The sequence below is a fragment of the Macadamia integrifolia genome, unplaced genomic scaffold (genome assembly GCF_013358625.1).
Source record: "Macadamia integrifolia cultivar HAES 741 unplaced genomic scaffold, SCU_Mint_v3 scaffold537, whole genome shotgun sequence".
Classification (NCBI taxonomy): domain Eukaryota; kingdom Viridiplantae; phylum Streptophyta; class Magnoliopsida; order Proteales; family Proteaceae; genus Macadamia; species Macadamia integrifolia.
Genome location: NW_024870478.1, coordinates 337,449 through 360,440, shown reverse-complemented (window position 1 = coordinate 360,440; position 22,992 = coordinate 337,449). Strand labels below are relative to the sequence as shown.

The window sequence follows — 22,992 nt, the reverse complement described above, 5'->3', positions numbered from 1 at the left end:
TTAAGAACAAAATGCAATTCAGCAACTGTCCAACTGATGACCAACTTAATGGAAATCTAACAGAATAAACTAGGTAGTAATAAACTAATATATAGCTGCATATGAGAGGCTATAAGCATATTGAAATATTGAATTAATTAATTAAAAACAGAACCACAGCCCACAGGAATAACAAAAGAAAATGAAAAAAAAAAAAAAAAAAAAAGGAAGGTATCGTATGTAGAAGTTGCAGAATAGAAGAAGAATGAAGATCATAATAAGAAAGAGAAATAAGGGAGAAGGGAGAAGAAAGAAGAAGGGAAAAAAAGAAGAAAAAAGAGATAGGAACAAAAAAATTAGGGTACAGAGCTCAATAGCTCATCCGCTCAGTGAAGAACAGAAGAAAATGAAGAAGAAAGAAGAAAAAAAAAATCAGGTGAATTGTGTTTCACTGTTTTGGTTTTTTTGTGGAGTAACTTTAGTTGCTAGAAGCCAATCCCATGCATCTCAAGTGTTAACAAGACGATACACCAACTAATGAAAAATCTATACTTAGAATCTACTTAAAGTAATTTTTAAGAAGTATAAAATTATAAAATGATTATAAGGCGTCGCCTTATAGCGCCTTATCTCATAAGGCGGCAGCCTTACGTGATACACTTAAGGCGTACTACTGCCTTACGGCTTTTGGACCGCCTCAACGCTTGGGCGTCGCCTCAACAACGTCTTACCAACGCCATAATAACTATGAATGGGTGAGATAAGTTGTTGGTCAGTGGAGGATTGGATGAGTCAAGGGAGGACTTTCATGGATAGGGTAAAGTGAAAAGGGGATAGAGGTCAGCTTTGGTGAATGCCAATAGAGGAGGGAAAGTATCCTGCCGGGCTACAATTGATAAGAACAGAGAACTGAGGAGATGATATATAAGAATGAATCCAGTCGACAAAAATGGGAGGGAAAGACATCTAAAGCTGGACTCCGGAGATTAAGTCTCACTTGATAGTGTCAAAGGCTTTATAGATGTCAATCTTGAGAAGGGCAGCAGAGGGATGGGATTTTCTGTCAAATCCACAAATGATCTCATGACATAAGATGATATTATTGGCTATGATTCTCCCTGCAATAAAGGCCGATTGGTTTGGGCTGACTAGGTTACCAACAACCAATTGGATCCGGTTAGCAAGGATCTTAGCAATAAATTCATACAGAAGATTGCAAAGAGAGATAAGTCTGAAGTCTGACATGGAAGAAGCCCCATCAGTCTTGGTGATGGGGCAAAGGAAGATATGGTTGAGCCTTTTTATTTGGCTAGGGTTAAAGAAGAAGATTCTAATGGCAGAGATGAGATCAACATGAATGATGCTCTAGCAAGAGGAGAAAAAACACATGCTAAGGCCATCAAGCCAAGGGGCCTTAATGGCTTTGTGGGATAAGATGGCAAACAAGATCTCATCCTCAAAAGGGATGACTTGGAGAGCAAGAAGGAGATGATTAGGGATGAATTTGTTGAGGAGGCTAGGGGGAAGGGGGTCCAAAAAGGAGAGGGATGGAGGATAGAAGAAATCAGAGAAATAAGAGACAACTTCTGCTTTGGTGGCCTCAGGGTTAAGAAGCATAGATCCAACTCTGGAGGCGAGAGAGGGAATGGAGTTGATGTTGTTTCTGGCTTTGAGGGAACGATGGAAAAAAAATTATGTTGGAATCTCCAAGCTCAAGCCATTTAATTTTGGATTTTTGCCCAAGGAAGCTCTCTTCCTGGGCAAAAAGGGAAGATAGTTTAGAAGAAGCCATCTTCTCATCTTAAGCAAGGGAAAGATTATGAATGTCAGATTAGAGCCTGAGCTGAATGATTTCCAGCTTTTCTTTGTTGGATACTCTGGAAGAGATTTTCCCAAAGGAAGAGAAATTCCATCTTTTTAAGGCAGTTTTTTACATTCTCGAGCTTCTTGGCGAAGGCAATGAGTGGGGAGGAGAATTCCTAGACCGAAATGTTTCATGCATCAGTGACAATAAGGGAGAAGTCCTGATGGAGCGTCCACATGTCAAAGAACTTGAACGGCTTAGGACTGAAAGAAATAAGTCAGCGGACATGGAGGGAGATGGGGCTATGGTCGGAGATACAAGGGAGGTTGAAATTGGAATTGGGAGGAAGGGAAGGAGGACAGCCAAGCTTCATTGACTAGGGCTCTGTCGAGATTACAAAATCACGGTAGGGACCACAACGGGGTTATGCCAAGTGAGTTTTACGCTCAACCATCTTAAATCATTCATGCCAATATCATCAATGCAAAGTGTAAACGTTGCAAGACTCAACAGATGAAAGGTTAATGTGCTCACCACCCTTTTTTTAGTGGCTAGATTTGAAGACATTAAAATCCCCTGCCAAAGCCTAAGGGAGAGCCAGCCATGGGGGTAAAAAAGAGTGGAGATCATACTAGAGAGAGCCTATCATGTGCACGGTTAAAGGCATAACTGGTAGAGAAGAAACAAGGGTTGGATCCAGAGGGATCCGAGATTGAGAGATGGATGGCTTGGGAAGTGAAAGAGATGGCAACTACATGGAGCTTTTGAGGGGGTTCCAGAGGATCCAAATATGCCCATTGGGGCAATGGGATTAGTTGGAGGAAAAAGACCAATTTGGGGTAATGGAAGCCACTATGTGAGAATCATTGGGCTTGAGAACTCTTGTTTCCGAAAGGCAGCAAAATTATGCATGGGAGGAGACAATGCAGAAGCAAATGACACTGCTTGGCTGAGGAGTTCAAGCCTCGAACATTCCAAATGGTCCAAGTGATTATTGAGAATGGGGGGTGTGACACTGAGAGCTCTTGGGAGCTGGAAGAGCATTTGCATTTTTTCCAGTGATGATACTCCCAAAGGGGGGAAGCTGAGGCATATTTGGAAGACGGGACTTTTTTTGTGGAGCTCTTGGCCAGGGGAGCAGAGCTTCTGGTCTTGATTACGGAAGAGCTACTTTAGGTGGAAGAAGCTTCTTGGAAGATGGCTTGGCATAGCTAGAAACAAGGGCAGAACCAGAATGGTTAGGAGCAGCAACAGTTATTCCTGAGAAAATCTGAGTTGTGGCAGAGAACATCAGTTGTGGAGGAGGCGTTATGGCAGTAAACTGCAACAAATAGAACTCATCAAGAGCGGGAAGACAGTGGGCAAGAGGGGCCTGCACTGACCTAAGAGCCAAAGAGGAGCCATCCAAGATGGCGGAAACATCTAAAGAGCAGTGCACAGGAGGGACTTGCACGAACCCTAGAGGAGGAGCACCTTTCAAGGTATCGAGAGGTGGAGATGTCCCTATGGATGGAGGGGCAAGGGACCCGATACCATCAGGAGGTCCAAGCCCAAGCGAGAGGCCTGGAGAAGACAGGTGTGAGACAGAAGAGAAACAGTGGGAGCTGACAGAGTGGACGATGGTGGAGCAGACAAGTGAAGGGGATTAACTAGGTGGGTTCAAGAGGGAATCCCCAGAAGAAAATGGGTCAGGTAAGTGGGATGTGGATTGAGGGGTTTGGTTAAGAGGAAAGGTCAGGTTAGGCGTCGGGTTACAGTGAGGATGGATGGATGGGTTGCAATGAAGCTGAGCCGGGTTAGTTTGGTGGATGGAGTGGGTGGTGGAGGATGGTTCAGAGGGCCGGTTTAGTTGGGCCAGGAGAGAAGAGTCCATGCTAGAGGAGGTAGGACGAGATGGGGCCAGGCCGAGAGAAGTTCTCTGAAGGAGGGCGGCATCCTTCTTAGAAGTAACCTCAATCAAAGCAATTCCTTGTGGTAATCTAGGTGAACATGCCAAATCATTATATTTATTGACTTTCTGATTAAGATGGGGAAGCTTTCTACATCTTCTCTATGACTTTAGGATAATCCTATTGGGTTAAGGCTGCTAGGCTATAGGGGGAATATTTTGAGAAAAGACTCACTGCATGGGAAATAAATCAATCTCTCTAAGAGGGGAATAATCACTCTCTTTCAGGGAGCCCTTTTTTTAAATAATTTACTTGTTAATTTCCTCTAGCTATCTCTTTTTTGAGGAGGGCACAGTGGGGGTGGGGGAGGGGAGATATAGAAGCTTTACAAGTCATGATAATTCAGCTCCCTCTGTATCAACAAACCAGATATTTTATTTATTTATTTATTTATATAAATAGTCACATTGCTATTGCATTCTTTGTGTTTTCCTATCATTACATGTTGAGTTTATAAGTTAATAGTGTAATGGATCAAGTCCTACCATCAAAATTGCAAGCATTAGAAGTTGTTTTTAAGTGGCATGTTGGATGGTCACATTGCTAAAAATACTGTATTAGGTTGAGTGTTTGTATCTCTGTTCTAGAATAAAGACTTGTATGCATGCATATTAGATACATGTACATGTATTTGGTTTCTGCGAGTGGCATATGTTAGTCAAAAATCTGCTTCCTCTCAGACCCACGGGACAAGGTTTTTTACTCTAGGCAGGAGTTGAGTTATCCTTCTGCCTGGCAAGCGCTTACGGGACAGTTTGATTGGTGGGTGACATCGTAATTGGTGCATAGTCCAAGAATGAAAAGGCCTGATCCGTGTTTTCCTTCCTTTCAGTTTCATATATTGAAAAACATCGACAACATCACAACTGAGAAAATGTTATTGTTGTGGAGCATGAAGGAGAGGTACTATTCTGATTCCAAATTCAAGATATATTTTGAGACATTACCTGGAGCATTTAATACAGGTATGACATTTTGCTATGATCCCTAGCTCCCCCCCCCCCCCCCCACATTGCTCCTCTCTCCAGACACCTCAACTGCTAAATTTGGCTTCAGAATATTATAAATCAAGGCTTGACTGACCTCTTTGGTCATCCAAGCATTCTTCCGTAGTTTTGCTGTTAACACATATAGAAATTCAAACAAAAACTCAAATTCAAAAAAGGTAAGGCCTAAACCAATCATCCTGAACTGATAAGGTAACTTGAATTAACTAAATCAATGTAATAATAATGAAAAGATACTAAAATAAGGCTGGACTTTTAGGCTACGTTTGGTTGCACTCCCACTTCTTGGGAATCAATCTTAAATAGAATTAATATTTCTTGATTCTGTTTCGATAGAATGAGAAACAGCATGTGGTCAACCTATTCTAGGATCAATTTCGGAACATAAAAAGAGCGGAAATGGCATTTGGAAGGCCTTTTAACAGAATCAATTTGAGATTTCCAGCAAGTCACATAGCAGTAGGACTCTACCATAACAGCACACAGAATTGTATCCGACTACAAATATGAAATCAGCTTTGGAATCACAGGAGGAAACAATGAAGATTTTGAAATTCCTGCAATTATGGTATGCACAAGAAGAGGATAGAAACCAAAATACTGATCTGATTCGATAGTGAACAAGATGAAGAAGAATTGAATACAAGTAGAAGAATATGGACCAAGCATCTCACAGAACATATGGAGGCAAATCCCAACTTTATTCAACTAGCAAAACTGTGAGGCTTATGAAACCTTACAATACTTTTATTGACTTTGGAATTGGTAGCTCTATCCAAAGTAGGAATTGGTGTCCCACATGACTAAAACTGTATCTTTATCTACTTACTTAGAGTAGGTGTCCCACACAACTAAAACTCTATCCATACTAGGAGAAAGAGTTCTATTCAGGCAATACTCTATCTAAACTTTGCAAGTACGAACAAGATAAGCACTAAGATAATGAAATAAAAAAAACCCAAACTAAACTAAGAAATTAAATACCATATTCCTACCATAGTTGTCACGGCATCTAGGCCAAGGCGTTGATGGGGGTCCAAACTTAAGGCAACACCAACAAGGGCGCCCACCTAGGCAACCAAGGCGTCGCCTTGAAAACTAAGATACCTACCACCCATATTTTAGGCCCATTAAAGTGGTTTATTGCAAAGAAAACCCATTGGACTAAAGGTCCAGCCCATATATAACCTCCCATGTGATTTCGGCATCTCTTAAAAGCAGAAGATTCTTTCATCTTTTCAAGGCCATGTCCCCCTTTACAAAGTTGTTTGTTGCTTAGTTCCGTCTCTCTTCTATATATAGCTAGGTTGTTTCCTCATCTAGGATCATCAATTGTTCAGTTTACAATTCTAGAGTGTGAGATTGTTGAGTGTTTTGAGTACTGTTTGAGTGTTCAAGTCTACTGTTTGTGTTTAAGTCTATGTGATCTTTGCCTGTATTATGTAAGTGCTATTTACTAGATCCAAATAAAACATCAAGGTTGCATAGTTTGTATCAAGTTTGTTAGTTTGTATCTCTTTCGATTTTGCTATTATTGATCCCACTATTTGGTTGGTTAAGGGTATTTTGTGTAATGACCTTATGTCAGGGGTGTTCTTGTCTTATTTTGCTTTCATAAATTCGAAATATACTATAGAGCTCATGGTTAGAATGTTCGGCCAAACTGTGAGCCTAGTTATTCTTCAAGGCTTGTGGCACCTTTCTTTCTCTTCTCTCTATCTCTTGAATAAGGCTGATAACCTGCCTTTGATATTGTTTCAAGATTTAAAATAAGTAACCCAAACAAAGTCAACTAGAAGTAGTCTCACTCTAGTTGGGTCCATGATTTCCTGTTTTCAAGTGCTCTGCTATTTTTTCCTTTATGTGCATGTACTTTTGTTGCTTTTGATCTCTATCCTTGGGCGAATGAATCCCATGCATGATTCCAGCCTGCGAATGGATAATCAGGAAAGAAATTGGGTGGTTTTCTTTCCAATTGTTGGGATTCTCAACTTGTTGGTTATGATGCTTCCAGCAATGTTCCATTGCCAGGTGCTTTTTTAGTCAATGATGTTGGTTCCTAGTTATTTTCCATAAATATAACTTTTGATGTTGCTCTCAATCTGTTGGAATACTAAGACTATTGAATTCTCACCATTTGGAAACAAAAGAACAAAAGATCATTTCTTTTCATTATTTTCTACATATAGCAACTTGTTTGAAGAAAGTAACCTATAATCCCTCTGTTTTAACTTTTTAACTAATTTATATTTTATCTTTCAAACACTGATATCCAAATAAAAGAAGCTTCATCTATTTCTCTGAAACTTGGGAGTCATATTCTAGCCTGGGAGACAATCATTTATAGAAGTAGATTGAACCACACCAGCTGGCTTATTAGGGTGACCTTTGGCCTTCAATTTTTCTTCTTCAGATACATAGACATCTCTGGTTCCCCTGTGTTACAATCCCAGATTCCTGTAACCAAACCAGTAAAACCAGAAAAAGGGAGAATGAAAAGAGAAAAAGGAATGGAAGAGAGAGACTGGAGAAACCGCAAAGAACCTCAATGAGAGAGCAGCCTGCGATCAGTCCAGAATGAGGCTCATCGCAGGAATCCTTAGCTTATAAAAGAATAATAATAATAAAGTGTACAAGGACTAGAATGCCCCCATTACAAGAGAACAAGTCCTAAAGCACATATAGGGACCCGATAAGACAGAATTGCCCCTATCAGGTCCAGCAGCTAACGCTAATCTCAACACTCCCCCTCAAGCTGGAGCATACACATCACCCATGTTTAGCTTGGTACAACCACTGCTAAAGCTAGGAGTAAACAAAGACTTAGTAAACATGTCAGCTAACTGATCCGTTGAAGGAACAAACGGAGTCACAATCAGCTTCTTCAGAATAGCATCACGAACAAAATGACACTCCACCTCTATGTGTTTGGTCCTCTCATGGAAGACCGGGTTACTAACAATGTAAATTGCAGCTTGGTTGTCACAATACATCTTCATTGGCTTGGTCATTGGAAATCCCAACTCCAAGAGTAACGACCGTAGCCACATCAACTCAACCGTGGTATGAACCATAGCTCTGTACTCTGCCTTAGCACTGGACCGGGCAATAGTAGTCTGCTTCTTGCTACGCCACGTAATAAGATTCCCTCCAACAAAGATACAGTATCCAGTGGTAGATCTCCAATCACTGGCAAAGCCAGCCCAATCAGCATCAGAGTAACCAACTAGATCCATATGCCGATTAGGACAGTAAATCAACCTTTTCCAAGAGCACCTTTCAGATAACGAAGAACACGGACAACAACATCCCAATGTGCTTTCTGAGGAGACTGCATGAACTTACTAAGAACTCCAACAACATAAGAAATGTCAGGGCGAATCATAGTCAAGTAAATCAGCTTGCCAATCAAACACCTATACTGATGCACATCCTGAAATGGTTCACCATCAACACCGAACTTTTGGTGAGGATCCATAGGAATATCAACAGGTCTAGATGCAAGCATCCTAGTATCAAATAGAAGATCCACAACATCCTCCCTTTGAGATAGACTGATCCCTTTTTTGCAGCGGATCACCTCAATCCCGAGAAAATAATGGAGATGACTAAGATCCTTGGTCTGAAAATGGTGCTGGAGATGAGTCTTTACTTCAGAAATACCTGCCTCATCATTGCCAGTAAGAATAATGTCATCAACATATACCACCAAGACCATCAGCTTGTCACCTCTGCGACGAACAAATATTGAATGATCAGAATAGCACTGAGAAAAACCACACCTGACAATGGTGGAACTGAACTTGTCAAACCATGCACGAGGGGACTGTTTAAACCCATAAATAGCCTTGTGCAAGTGACACACACGATCTGTACTTTCCCCCTGAGCAACATAACCAGGAGGTTGCTCCATATACACCTCTTCCTGGAGATCACCATACAGAAAAGAATTCTTGATGTCCAACTGAAATAGCAGCCAATCAAAGTTAACAGCAAGAGAATTAAGAAGGCGAACAGAGTTCAGTCTTGCAACCGGAGAGAATGTCTCAAAGTAATCCACACCATAAGTTTAAGTATACCCTCTAGCAACCAGATGGGCCTTTAACCGCTCAACAGAGCCATTAGAATGATACTTAACAGTGTACACCCAGCGACACTTAACCAGATCCTTACCAGGAGCTAAATCTACCAGGTTCCAGATACCATGACTCACGAGAACATCCATTTCTACATCCATAGCAGCCTTCCTCCAGGGATACGGAGGGCATCATTGTGGGAACGGGGAACGAGGTTAGTGGAAAGGGATAGTGCAAGGCCATGGATGGGAGAAGGAAGATGAGATAATGACATAAAGTTATCAATAGGGTACACAACCATGGATTTCTGAGTGTAGGAACGCGTACCTTTACGATGTGCAATCGGTAAGTCATTAGGCGAAGGAGGAAGAGGAACTTCACCAACGGAAGACGGTAGTGGAAGGAGTGAATCGTCAGGAGTAATGACCTCGCAACCGGGCTGTCCAATCTTCTGCCTGCGTTGATAAACCTGTAGGGGAGGTGAGGCATTAGTACTAGGAGCATCAGGGAGGGGATAAGGGTGGGTATGGGTGAAGGAGAGGGGGAAGACCACTCCGGATTAGACTAGGACACCTGAGGAGAGTAAAATAATGTACCTTAAAAAAAGGTCACATCAGCACTTACAGAATTACGATGAGTAATGGGGTCATAACACTTATATCCTTTCTGGGTATGAGAGTAACCCAGAAAGATGCACTTAGTAGACCTCGGGGATAACTTGTCAACCTTGCATATGCAGATTATGGACGAAACATACACACCCAAAGACACGGGGTGGAACAGTAAAACTTGGTGAATTAGGGAACAGGACAAAAAATGGAGACTTATCCTACAGAACAGAGGATGGCATGCGATTAATCAAATAACAAGTGGTTAAAACATCATCACACCAAAAATGTTTAGGAATATGCATTTGAAGCATAATGGCACGGGCAACCTCGAGGAGATGCCGGTTCTTGCGCTCTGCTACCCCATTTTGCTATGGGGTAGAGGCACAACTAGTTTGGTGTATCATTCCATAGGTATCACAAAACTCAGATATTTCAGTTTGAGCATATTCTAAAGCATTGTCAGAACGAAAAATTTTAATAGGAATGCCAAACTGAGTCTTTATTTCATTATAAAATTTGTGAAACACATGTAAAAATTCAGATCCTTCCTTTAACATGTACAGCCATGTAAGGCAAGAATGATCATCCACAAATGTCACAAAATAGCAGAAACCAAATCTGTTACTGACTCTGCAAGGACCCCATACATCAGAATGGACTAAAGAAAATAAAGACGGACTACGAGACACAGAGCGAGATGGGAAAGACACATAATGATGTTTACCCAACTCACATGCCTCACACTCTAACCTAGGGACAGACTTAAAATGAGGAAATAAAAGCTGTAACCTAGAAAGCAACAAATGACCTAAACGACAGTGCCATTGGAAAGGAATCACGTCCCCAACAGCCGTAGCAGCAGCAGTAGGACAACCACTATTGAGGTAGTATAACCCATCTTTTTCACGCCCTCCACCAATCGTCTTCCTTGTGTGAAGATCCTGAAATACACAGTAGGAAGGAAAGAAGGTTGCTGAGCAATTTAAAGAATGGGTTAATTGACTTACAGAGAGAAGACTTAGTGGAAATTAAGGGACATGTAAGACAGAAGATAAATTAATGGATGGGGTCGGTGAAATAGTACCATGTCCAAGGACTGGTGTGTAAGTGCCATTAGCAAGGATAACAGAATTGGAACTAGCATTAGTAGAAAAATTCTTAAAAAGTGATGACTTACCGGTCATATGGGCAGAGGCACTTGAATCAATGATCCAAGGAGTAAATGTAGTAGTAAGAAGGGCTGAAGTACCTGTGTGAGCTAGAGTAGCAGCGGATGTAGATGCACCATTAGATGTATAAGAGGATGCCTCAAGAGTTTGCAAGTGCCGGAGCAACTGATTGATGTCATCGCTTAGACCGGTAGCTGAATCTCCTGAAGAAGGTGTTGGTTTAGGATCAACTGGAGCCATTGTGTCAATACCATCGTCTGACACTGCATGATTAGCTAATTGTGTTGCCCATTCTAGTTTGTCATGCTTTTCCCAACAAGTCTCAACAGTATGGTTGGGCTTTCCACAAAAAGTGCACTGACGAGCTGTACGATCAGAGGGCTGTCCACCAGATCCTCGACCAGTCGACCCACGACCACGATCACATCCACGTCCACAATTGGCATAAAAGGCAGAACTATCTTTGATAAACTGATTAGGTTTAGTAGAAGTAATTCGCTGCAGTCGTGAGTAGGTATCATTCAGAGTAGGCACAATATCCCTCGCAAGTAAGTGACCCTTCACTGCCTTCGAGTCATTGTTCAAACCAACTAAGAATTTAGAGACAAAGAACTCGTTACGTTGAGCCTTCAATTTGTCAATGTCAGTGGTCAAGGGTTGGAAGACATTGAGTTCTTTAGCCATACTTTTAAAAGTACTGTAATATTCGGAAAGTGGCTTGTCCGACTGGCTAAACTGAAACAGTTTTTCATAGATATCATAGATACGGATCATGTTCTTCTCCTGAGAGTAGGTCTCCTTTAAGTCATTCTAACTCCCTTGGCAATAGAATGAAACATGACATTGGTAGCCACATCTGGTTCCATACTGTTCCATAACCAAATTAAAATTATTGCATTCTCTTTTGCCATTGAGCGTAACCAGTGTTAGATTCTTTGGTGAGGATCAGAGGTGGTGTAATCAAGTTTATCCTTCGCCATCAGATAAACTTTGACTGACTGAGCCCAAAGTAGGAAATTTGAGCTTCCCGTAAGCTTGATAGAAGTAATCTGGACATTCACATTGTCCGATGCAGAGGAGGTAGTGGTAGGGGTAGTAGTAGTCTTGGTCTCAGCCATGAGAGCAAGAATTAATGAAAAGTATGTATTGCAGAGACAACCAAATAAGGAGAACTCACCAACCAGACCTTGATGGGAGCAGCAAAGGTGGCTTCAAAAGCCTAGTAGAGTATGTAGAGTAGTAGTAAAACAACAGCACATTAAACCGTGAAGTAGTAGAGCTTCACACATAGGGCAGCAGCCAAACACATCACACATAGGGGCGGCAGCCATTAAAAACCTGCAGAATTATGTATCGCCTTCAGCGATTCCAGAGAACAAGGGCTGAATCCATGTAGTAGTGGTAGGAAGGCCTGATTGTGTTTTATATCATTATAATCAAGTCAAAGAATTAACGTAGGAGCAGCTATAGGTGGCTGCGCACCAAAGAGGAGTAGCGCAGGGATGAGATCAGCAGAGAATGATGATGTAAATCCTTGATTTGATTACAGAAGCTTTGATACCATGTTACAATCCCAGATTCCTGTAACCAAACCAGTAAAACCAGAAAAAGGGAGAAAGAAAAGAGAAAAAGGAAGGGAAGAGAGACAGGAGAAACCGCAAAGAGCCTCAATGAGAGACCAGCCTGCGATCAGTCCAGAATGAGGCGGATCGCAGGAATCCTTAGCTTATAAAAGAATAATAATAAAGTGTACAAGGACTAGAATCCCCCCATTACAAGAGAACAAGCCCTAAAGCACATATAGGGACCCGATAGGACAGAATTGCCCCTATTGGGTCCAACAGGTGACGCTAATCCCGATATCGGGATTAGCTCTCTCAACACCCTGAAACAGCATTTGAGATATTATATTATCGGAATTTTTGCGTACACTATTAATTGATTCTCATTTAAAATTATTTGAGGTACCATCATGCTTAGCACTCGTCATACTCCTTTGCATTTTAAACTGTAGCTACTACACATTGGGGCTTTCTTTGATTTACAGTTTTTGCCTACATTTTCCAGGTTTAAACTTTGGAATCGATGCACTTACTGCATTAGAGGGAACAATGTTGTTTGACGAGATAATGCACGCAAAAGAGGTTTTCTAGCTTCCTTTATGCTCTTTGAAAGTTCTGACCTGTGTAATTTGGTGCATGGAACTAACTTCTTTAGAAAAGCATTGAGGTTAAAATCCTCCCTTAAATGTTTGAAATAATGAAATACTTTGGGCAGTTTGAAGGGTTCTTCATGGAGGTAAAATGGGCCTCATAATCTACTCAAGAGAGTTGGAAGAATTCCTTTCTGGAACTTACTCTGACATGTTTTGTGGTTACTAAAAGAAGGTTGACCACCTCCTGAACTTGTTTTTGTTGTTATTTTGTTGCAGCACTTGCGCATACAATATGAGGATTTGTTTCCCATCTTAAGCAGTTTCCATCCTGATGTATTTCCTCCAGAACTATATACATGGGAGCAATTCCTTTGGGCCTGTGAGCTCTGGTACTCAAATGGCATGGAAGTTATTTTTACTGATGGAAAGTTGAGGACATGCTTGGTTCCTCTTGCAGGCCTTTTTAATCATTCGGTTTGCTACTCTCTCTCTCTCTCTCTCTCTCTCATAATGAACAAGGGAATGCTGGTGGTACTGAAATATAGTTATGCCCACCATTCAATTCTGCCTCAGCTTTCAATCATCCTAATATTAAAATTGTGCACATTCAGCAGTTTTCTGAATCACTTGATGCGCACAATTTTAGTGATTTACCAAAATTGTGGAAAAGATCAGATTCTTGGAGTCATTTTGATCAGGTAATGGGAGGCTTACAATTTCTTGTATACAACTGGGGCCCAATGAGTTGATGTATTTTGAGATAAAATTGAAGTATATTATATATATATATATTTATTTTTTTGATGAATAAATAAATTTATTATCAATAAAGAAGAATAAACAAGGGGGGAGGAGAGGGGTGGGGGAGAATCACAAGCTACAAAGCACAGGGCAAGGGCCCAAGACCACACAAAGAGGATACATCAGTGGGGGGGAGCTAGTGATAATAGAGAGAGGGAGACCCCAGGAAGTAAGTCTGTTCTTTGGGGTGTCGGCGACAAATCTATGGGACAAGCATCCAAGCTTAGAGCTTACATCAAAGTAGATGGCTTTCCAAATCTGATCAAAGGAGCGAGAGTTGGAAGTCCATCTACGCAGATTGTGCTCCATCCAAATATGATTGATTGTAGCACAAAACGCGAGCTTCCCACTTGTGTCACAAATAGAGGGCCCACGGAAGGTCATGTCAACCCATATCCATTCTCTACTAAAGGGAAGGATAGGTCTGTGGGAGGGCTAGCAGTTACTAAGAACTCTCTTCCAGATGCTGGAACAGAAGGGGCAGGAGAAGAAAAGGTGATCATGCCATTCCAGAAAAGGCAGCAAGCACAGGAGGCCTGGATGTGCTGGTGGAGGAGAAAAGACTGCATAGGGAGGCAGTTGGAGAGGGCGCGCCACACAATGAAGCTGTGGTGAGGAATTCAGCCTTTAAACTAGATGATGTTTCTCCAGGGAATGAGAAGGGTTTGAATCGGATGAGATCCCAGGCAGAAGCCGAAGAGAACCGCCCCAAGTTGGATGGGGTCCAAACAATGAGGTCATCCCTTCCTCTGTGGCCCGAGGGAATTGGGGGGAGGGAGGCCCAGAAATCAGCGAGGGGAGGAGAGGATGAAGGGAGGGACCAAATACCCTGGGACAGGATGGAGGAGACTTTGGCATTATGGCTCAAGTCAGAGGAGTATTTGATCCTAGGGGTAACCAGAGGCAGGAGGATGCCCAAGGGGTGCCAAGGGTCAAGCCAGAGAGAGGTTCTGGTCCCGGTACCATTACCTATGGACCAAGAGATAGAACCCATGGCAATAGGCCCGCAGGATAGGATATTGTGCCAGAGCGAAAAAGTGTCTGAGTGGGGAGAAACAGTCTAGATTGAGTTATTCTTGAGGGAGGAATCAACCCAAGAGACCCAGATATTGTTGCTCTTGGAGGAAATTTTTCAAATGAGCTTTAGAATGCCAGCACATTTAAAATCCTTATTTCTTTTGACACTAAGCCCTCGTTGAACTTTAGGAAGGCAAACTTGCTCCTAGGACAAAGTGTGAAGGAATCAAGGTGTGTCAAAACCTTTCCAAATGAAGGAGCAATTGAAGTATGTTTTCTTTATGGTTCACAAAGTCTGTATTCTTTAACAGAATTTATGATGCACACTAATTGATCTGCCATTTCTATTTGTTTTGTGAGAATAATTTTTAAATTTTCCCAACCATCGAGGATGATTTTTAGCTGTTGTATGTGAAAATCCTTATGAGATCTAATGTCAAATTCTATTGTAACATGGGTGCAGTTTTGGAATGTTTTTTGGAAGCATTCGAGACATTCTAATTCTCCATCATTGGAGCTTTCCACTGCTGGGAATATTAGGATCATTCGGAATGCTTCTATGAAGAGTTTCAAGACTACAAGATGTGTTCCTAAAATCTCCAAAGCCTTAAGGACCCATGAGAACCAATACATCATTTTTTTCCATAGTTTTTAAGGCGCTGCTAAGGCAACTAGAGATGGTAAGGCAGTGCTTCGCCTTATGTGAAGTGGCTCCTTATGGGGTTTTTTTTTTTTCTTAAACACATTTTAAAATTACTTGATGAAGATTCCAAATATAGATTTTTTATTGGTATGTGTGGTTTTGTTAACACTTGAGATGTATGGGATCAACTTTACTCCACCAAAAATAACCAAAACAAACAAAACAAACACACGATCACAAACAGGGTTTGGATTTTGTCAAAGGTTTTAAGAAAGGGCTTTGAGAAGGAATCAAGGAACAAGGAAGAACCACTGATCCAGGTGACCATTTTGCTCCGGCAGCGGTGAGCTTCATTCTTCTTTGACAGGAGTAGAAATATAGTGGATTACCTTAGGGCTTAGGCACTCATTTTGGCATCATAGAGGTAAGTATAATAAATACTGGTATTTTTTATGTCTTTTTTTCTTTATATTTATAATTTTTTTTCATAATTATGTATTTATATTATATGTTAATATATCATGATGATTGATGATTGATGATTGATGAAGATGAACTTAGTTTATTCACTTTATTGATTTGTTTTTTTGATGAATATTTTACATTGGTATGAATATGAACCTTTAATAATTATTTAACATATGAGTAATAGGATTCAACTAGGATTTGAGCCAAATTGATTGGTTTTATAAAAAAATTACACAGGAACGCTTTAGTCGATAAGGCGACGCTTTATGCCCGCCTTATCGCTAAGGCACTCCGAAAGACCCTCAAACGCCTCCGTCGCCTTACCGCCTTAAAAACTATGTTTTTTTCTACTACATTATTGGAGATGTTTCTGATTGCTTTTTTCACCCTCTCTTTGCAGCTGTGCCCACATATACTGCATTATGGAAAAGTAGATTCAGCAACAAAATCCTTAAAATTTTCTCTTTCAAGACCTTGTAGAGAAGGAGAACAATGCTATCTTAGCTATGGGAACTTTTCTAGTTCTCATCTTCTTACTTTCTATGGTTTTCTTCCAAATAGTGACAACCCCAATGATGTCATTCAACTGGGTAATTTTCTTGCTGTTGTGTGTTTTATCATAAATAATTTGAATTTGTCTTGCAAGATCTACTAAACCTTGTGTTTTGTTTTGGTCCTTATAATTATGTGATTGATCCTTTCTATTAGTTCAGTAACAGTTTGTTGATTTTGCCATAAGAAAGCTGAATAGGATGAAAATATATGTTAACAGCTCCAGTTCCCTTCCATAAATTTGGTCTGTGTGTAGTTGATCAGCCACCCCCTAATTCATACAGGAAGTGGAACTTCGGTTAAAGTACAATAAAAACTGAACATAATGAAATTCTTATTAGGTAGCTTATTATGTTGTACCACAAGGTTCTCCTCATCATACCCTTGTGGTTTAGTTCATTATTATGTGTTTGGTACATTAAGTAGGAGTACATGTGTGTTACATTAAGGTTATACTTGTCATTGTAGCTTGTTTTCATTATAAATATACATATCTACCGATTGGAGATTCATTCTATTCTCTCCAATCGGTAGTGCTTCTTGTTGCTGCCTTATCTTCTCGTCTTCTCATCTTTTCTTCCATTCTTCTCTCTACGGTTCTTCTTCTTCTTGATTGTTCCAGATCTGAAACTGTAACAATTCTATTTGGACTCTGGTTATAAGACATTGGGTTGAGCTTCTGCTGAAAAATCTGAAACCAGTCTTAATATTTATTGGGCTTAGATCAAGTTCTTTGGCAATCCAACCCAGCTTGAGCTAAAAAAATGAAATTTAATAGTTTTGTCTTTTAATGTGTCTTGAGTTTCACATGAGCTCTTATTAAGGTTAAAATCGGTTGTCTTGTTTATTTAGATACCAATCCAAGTTTCTAGAGTTGAGAACTAGCATGTTGAGTCGACCTAAATTGCGGCAGCTCAGGTAGCATTGTGATTGGGTAGGTTGCAAACTGTGTTAGATTATAAAGCATACCAAGAATGAATATCCTACCTGTCTGCTAAGTGGTGAAATGGATTAATATCCTAGCTTGAATGTTTAATATACTCATGAACAGATGTCCAATAAGTCTTGTCTACTGTACCCATCAGGTTATTCGGAACACATCAAGAACTGAGTTATTACCTTCAAATGGTGATCAAATTCAAGATGTCTATAAATAAGTCATCATTTTTCAATGAATTGATCCAGTAGGTCCAGGGTTCCACTTTTTTCATTCCTAGTCCCGAAATTTGTTCTTTTTTTTTTTTTTTTTTTTTTTTTTTTTTTTTTTTAATGATGTGATTTTAGCCATTCCTTCAAAGTTCGTAACAATATTTGGTTTTCCTTTGTTTCACTGTAGATATTGATGACCAAAATGCAGATGATTCCAGGCGCCTTTTGTCTGATTGGACCACTCATATGGTGCGGGGGACATGGTTGTCAACTATTCATGATTTCTTCTATTATGGGTTGCCACCTCCATTGTTAGATCATCTTCGTGGGACTATTGATGATGATAAGATGCATCCAAAGGCCTATGTAAGTCTCCTTTCATTCTTCACACTTTCTGTTTTCTGTTTATCTTGCCGAATTTTTTAATGGCTGACTTGATCTTTTTTCTGCCTTGATCTTCTTGATCCATATCCTAGAGTTCCTTCTGGAGAACCAAGATACCATATTTGTAAGAGGATTTGAATAATGCTATACCATTGGCATATCTATTAATTAGCTCATCTCTTATTTATTGGACCACTACACGAGTCACATTCTGTATCATGGCCGAATGCCCAGCAATGCTAGGGATGGATATGGGGCAGGACAGGGTAGAGTTTGGCCGATACATGTACGGCCTTATGAATTATGCAGGGGCCCTATGGTTTCTGTAACATGGTAGAGATAAGAGAATCAATCATTCGAGGGAAGAAGAATAGAAGATAGAGAAGAGGAGACAATGGAGAGAGGAAACTGAAACGGTGATAGATTGAGAGAGTAATCCTATCGCTGGTCAGTAGCCTTTAATTATAATAATCCAAACCCAATTACAATCAAACAACTAAAAAGAAAAGTATCCTAAACAGTAACTACTAACTACTAACCAATATAAAATAGGACTCTCTCACGATAAGGACATTCCCCCTATCGTAACACACTACAAAATCAACTGCAACAGTAGAGGTTCCAATAGGAGTCCATGACTCCTATAGGACCACACTTTTAACAGTTTTTAAAACCAGACCCAACCATAACCCAATATTTGTCATATTAGGGCCAAACCTGTCTAGTCAGGGAACTATATATTATATAACCTGCAAGCATAGTTGTCAAGGGGTCGCCTAGGCGCTTGGTTCCATTGTTGGTTTCGCCTTGCATCTAGGCCCCCTGTAATGCCTTTGGTTGCCTAGACGCCATGACAGTTGTGCCTGTAACCGATGCTATTGGTAAAACATACTTGTAGTGTACCCTGATCAATATTGTCAATCATCCTGCACTCTAGATTGGCTGAGGAGATTGTTGTTACTAGTTAGCATTCTTGTACATCATGTGATATCCAATAACAAACTCTTTCCATTCAAATTTTGTGCACACAGAAAAACTTGAGGAATGAGGTGGAAGTCCTCAACATGCTCATATCCATCTTCAGTCCGATGATGGACGAATTCGCTGATCCGGAAGATATCATTAGGTAAACATAACATTTTGTAGTTTTTTTCTTGTACAAGATATATTTTTTCCTCTGTTTTTCATTTTTACAGAGAGAATCTGAACTGGGATTTAAAGCTGGCATTGGATTATAAAGATCTCCAGAGGAGGATCATATCTTCAGTTTTGGACTCGTGTTCTGCTGGTCTTGAATTGTTGAACAACCAATTAAGTAAGAGACCCAATCCGAACTAGCTGAGGAGAGAAGTCAGTAAGATGTTTAAGTATGTGGCCCCCACTCCAGAGCTGAAAAACTGATCTTCCCAATGTAAATCAATGCTTTTTGTATTGCATCTTCCCCTATCATCCGTAAACTAACCCACCCCCACCCCACCACCCAAAAAAAAAAATGAATAGTACATGAGGCAAGAGATTGCTGTCTGGTCTTATGGTCCCCGCATCAGCATGGAGCCAATGAAAACACAAGCAGGGTCATCAACATGAATGAGGATTTTTTATTTCACAAGGGTTGAGGTGGTAATTTTGAACATAAGGCGAAGTTTATTTATTCCCTTATATTTTATGCTTCTGTAATGATACGCCTTGTGGGGCACATAAACAAAAATAGTCTTTTAAGGAACAGATCTTTGGTAGTAATATGCTTTGTAGGCCACATTTAAAAAGAAATAAATAAAATAGTAATATTAAAGGAACAGAAGAGCCACGGAATGGAATATGCGAAAATGAAAATAGCATGTAAGAAAGCGTGCACCGTTTATTTAAAGGTGTGGACAACATGTCTTCTCAATATGATGAGCGTTTTTTGCACATTAAAAGAATGAGGTCTTGCGTCAACATATAGAGGCCCAAATTGACCCATTCTGTTTGATGGATGAGATTATTCAACCCTCCTCATATATGCTGTCCGCTGCCCAAGTTTGACTGTGAACACTCGTACAATCCTCTAGAAGGTCCAAGCAAGACTCAAAACAGTCTTAAATCATATATTCCATTAAAATAAAAAAAAAAAATAAAAATCTAAGCCCTTGTAATATTAAAAAAACGATTTGGAAGGTATGTGCTACGTGTCTAGGGATATGAGGATGTTAAGAAGTGTCATATAGAGAAACTATGTGTAAGTAGAGATGAGGATGTTAAGATAGATATGCAGTAAAGCTAGGATAAAATTAGTAATGATCGCATCAGAGTTGATTTGGGAGTTGCTATGATCAATGAAAAGCTTTGAAAATTGTTTTATGTGGTATAGACATGTTCAACAAAGCCTAGGGATACCCTAAAGGAGTGATTTGATTCCGATTGAAGCGGCTATAAGAATTAGAGGCAGACCTAAAATAACCATAAGAGAAGTAGTGAGGAATGATATGCATAGTCTAAGTTTTGTTCCAAGTATGACATTAGATAGAGCAGATTGGAAGGCAAGACCATGTGGTCTTTTGCTGGTCCAAACGATCTAGTAACTTCTCCAAGATCTCCTCTACATCAGTCCCTCCCACTTGTGAAGAACTTGTCCCCGAGTTACAGTTCGAATAAAGTGGTGCTCCTGAAGAGAAGTACTCGAATAGGTCCGCAACATTGAAATCCGCAACATTGAAAATCTTCAAGATGGCCATGTCATCGGGCAGGTTCAATACATAGGCATTATCGTTAATATTCTGCAGGATCTTGTAAGACCCATACTTCCTAGGTTTCAACTTGTTGTAAGAGCCTACTAGGAATAGCTCCTTCCGCAAGAAACCTATGACTTGTCTTCCTCTTGGAAGACTGTAGACCGGTGGTGCTGATCAACAACTACCATGTACTTGGCATTAGATGCTTCCAATCTCTCTTGAAGCTCCTCTTGGACAGAACAAGCTTGCTCTGCCATTTGTTTTGTGGCTGTGCTCGAACCATGGAATTTTCATAGTTGAGCTTGATCAAGTGCATGTCATGGAAATTGCTTTAGAGGAATATGCGATCACATAACACTCCAGACACCCATCTTCACTTCATCCATCATACTAAAATTCTATGGGAAACATCATCATCAATCTCACATTTCTTGTTTAAGGTAGAGCCCAAATATCTAAAATAGTCACTTTGCGGGATCTCTCCTCTCAATTTTCACCCCTTTGCTATCAATCCTCAATCGATTAAAGTTTCATATCATATATTTCGTCTTCTACTTATCTTAAGACCTTTCGATTCCAAAGTATATCACCATAGCTCCAACTTATTATTAAGCTCTACCACCGTTTCATCGACCAAAACAATATCATCCACAAAAAGCATACACCACGGGATCTCTCCTTGAATATTCCTAGTTAAATCATCAATGATAAATATAAACAGGTAAGGGCTCAATGCGGACCCTTGATGTAACCCGATAGTAATTGGGAACTCATCACCTTGGCCTCCTATAGATCTCACACTAGTCACCACATCTCCATACATGTTTTTAATTATATCCATGTATTTACTTGACACCCCCTCTTCTCTAATACATGTTAGATTAAATCTCTGGAGACTCTGTCTTCGGCCTTTTCTAGGTCGATGAGACTATATAGAGATCCCTCTTGTAAGTTCTGGATTTTTCCATAAGCCTCCTAAGAAGGTAAATCACTTCTATCATGGATCTCCTAGGCATAAAATCAGATTGGTTCCCTGAGATATTAGTTTCTCTTCTTATATGAACTTTTTTATTACCTTCTCCCATAGTTTCATAGTATAACTCATAAGTTTTATACCTCTATAGTTGTTGCAGCTTTGGATATTACCTTTATTTTTGTAGATTGAGATCATAATACTTCTCCTCCACTCATTAGTGTTTTTTTTTTTTTTTTTTTTTTTTTTTTTTTTTTTTTTTTTTTTTTTTTTTTTTTTTTTTTTTTTTNGGTTTCGCCTTGCATCTAGGCCCCCTGTAATGCCTTTGGTTGCCTAGACGCCGTGACAGTTGTGCCTGTAACCGATGCTATTGGTAAAACATACTTGTAGTGTACCCTGATCAATATTGTCAATCATCCTGCACTCTAGATTGGCTGAGGAGATTGTTGTTACTAGTTAGCATTCTTGTACATCATGTGATATCCAATAACAAACTCTTTCCATTCAAATTTTGTGCACACAGAAAAACTTGAGGAATGAGGTGGAAGTCCTCAACATGCTCATATCCATCTTCAGTCCGATGATGGACGAATTCGCTGATCCGGAAGATATCATTAGGTAAACATAACATTTTGTAGTTTTTTTCTTGTACAAGATATATTTTTTCCTCTGTTTTTCATTTTTACAGAGAGAATCTGAACTGGGATTTAAAGCTGGCATTGGATTATAAAGATCTCCAGAGGAGGATCATATCTTCAGTTTTGGACTCGTGTTCTGCTGGTCTTGAATTGTTGAACAACCAATTAAGTAAGAGACCCAATCCGAACTAGCTGAGGAGAGAAGTCAGTAAGATGTTTAAGTATGTGGCCCCCACTCCAGAGCTGGAAAACTGATCTTCCCAATGTAAATCAATGCTTTTTGTATTGCATCTTCCCCTATCATCCGTAAACTAACCCACCCCCACCCCAAAAAAAAAAAAAAAAAATGAATAGTACATGAGGCAAGAGATTGCTGTCTGGTCTTATGGTCCCCGCATCAGCATGGAGCCAATGAAAACACAAGCAGGGTCATCAACATGAATGAGGATTTTTTATTTCACAAGGGTTGAGGTGGTAATTTTGAGCATAAGGCGAAGTTTATTTATTCCCTTATATTTTATGCTTCTGTAATGATATGCCTCGTGGGGCACATAAACAAAAATAGTCTTTTAAGGAACAGATCTTTGGTAGTGATATGCTTTGTAGGCCACATTTAAAAAGAAATAAATAAAATAGTAATATTAAAGGAACAGAAGAGCCACGGAATGGAATATGCGAAAATGAAAATAGCATGTAAGAAAGCGTGCACCGTTTATTTAAAGGTGTGGACAACATGTCTTCTCAATATGATGAGCGTTTTTTGCACATTAAAAGAATGAGGTCTTGCGTCAACATATAGAGGCCCAAATTGACCCATTCTGTTTGATGGATGAGATTATTCAACCCTCCTCATATATGCTGTCCGCTGCCCAAGTTTAACTGTGAACACTCGTACAATCCTCTAGA

At 40.0% G+C, this 22,992-nt stretch overlaps 1 protein-coding gene across 1 annotated transcript in view; it reads left to right on the top strand.

Moving 5' to 3' along the window:
- LOC122069136 overlaps window positions 1-22,665 on the top strand; it is a 39,627-nt gene extending 16,962 nt beyond the window's left edge. Inside the window, exons 6-14 of the mRNA XM_042633069.1 lie at window positions 4,565-4,697; window positions 12,663-12,739; window positions 13,027-13,224; window positions 16,080-16,269; window positions 17,568-17,746; window positions 18,796-18,890; window positions 18,961-19,101; window positions 21,959-22,066; window positions 22,137-22,665. Coding sequence (XP_042489003.1) covers window positions 4,565-4,697; window positions 12,663-12,739; window positions 13,027-13,224; window positions 16,080-16,269; window positions 17,568-17,746; window positions 18,796-18,890; window positions 18,961-19,101; window positions 21,959-22,066; window positions 22,137-22,278 — 1,263 coding nt within the window. The 3' untranslated portion in view covers window positions 22,279-22,665. The remainder of the gene's footprint in view (window positions 1-4,564; window positions 4,698-12,662; window positions 12,740-13,026; window positions 13,225-16,079; window positions 16,270-17,567; window positions 17,747-18,795; window positions 18,891-18,960; window positions 19,102-21,958; window positions 22,067-22,136) is intronic.
- The last annotated feature ends 327 nt before the right edge of the window (window positions 22,666-22,992 follow it).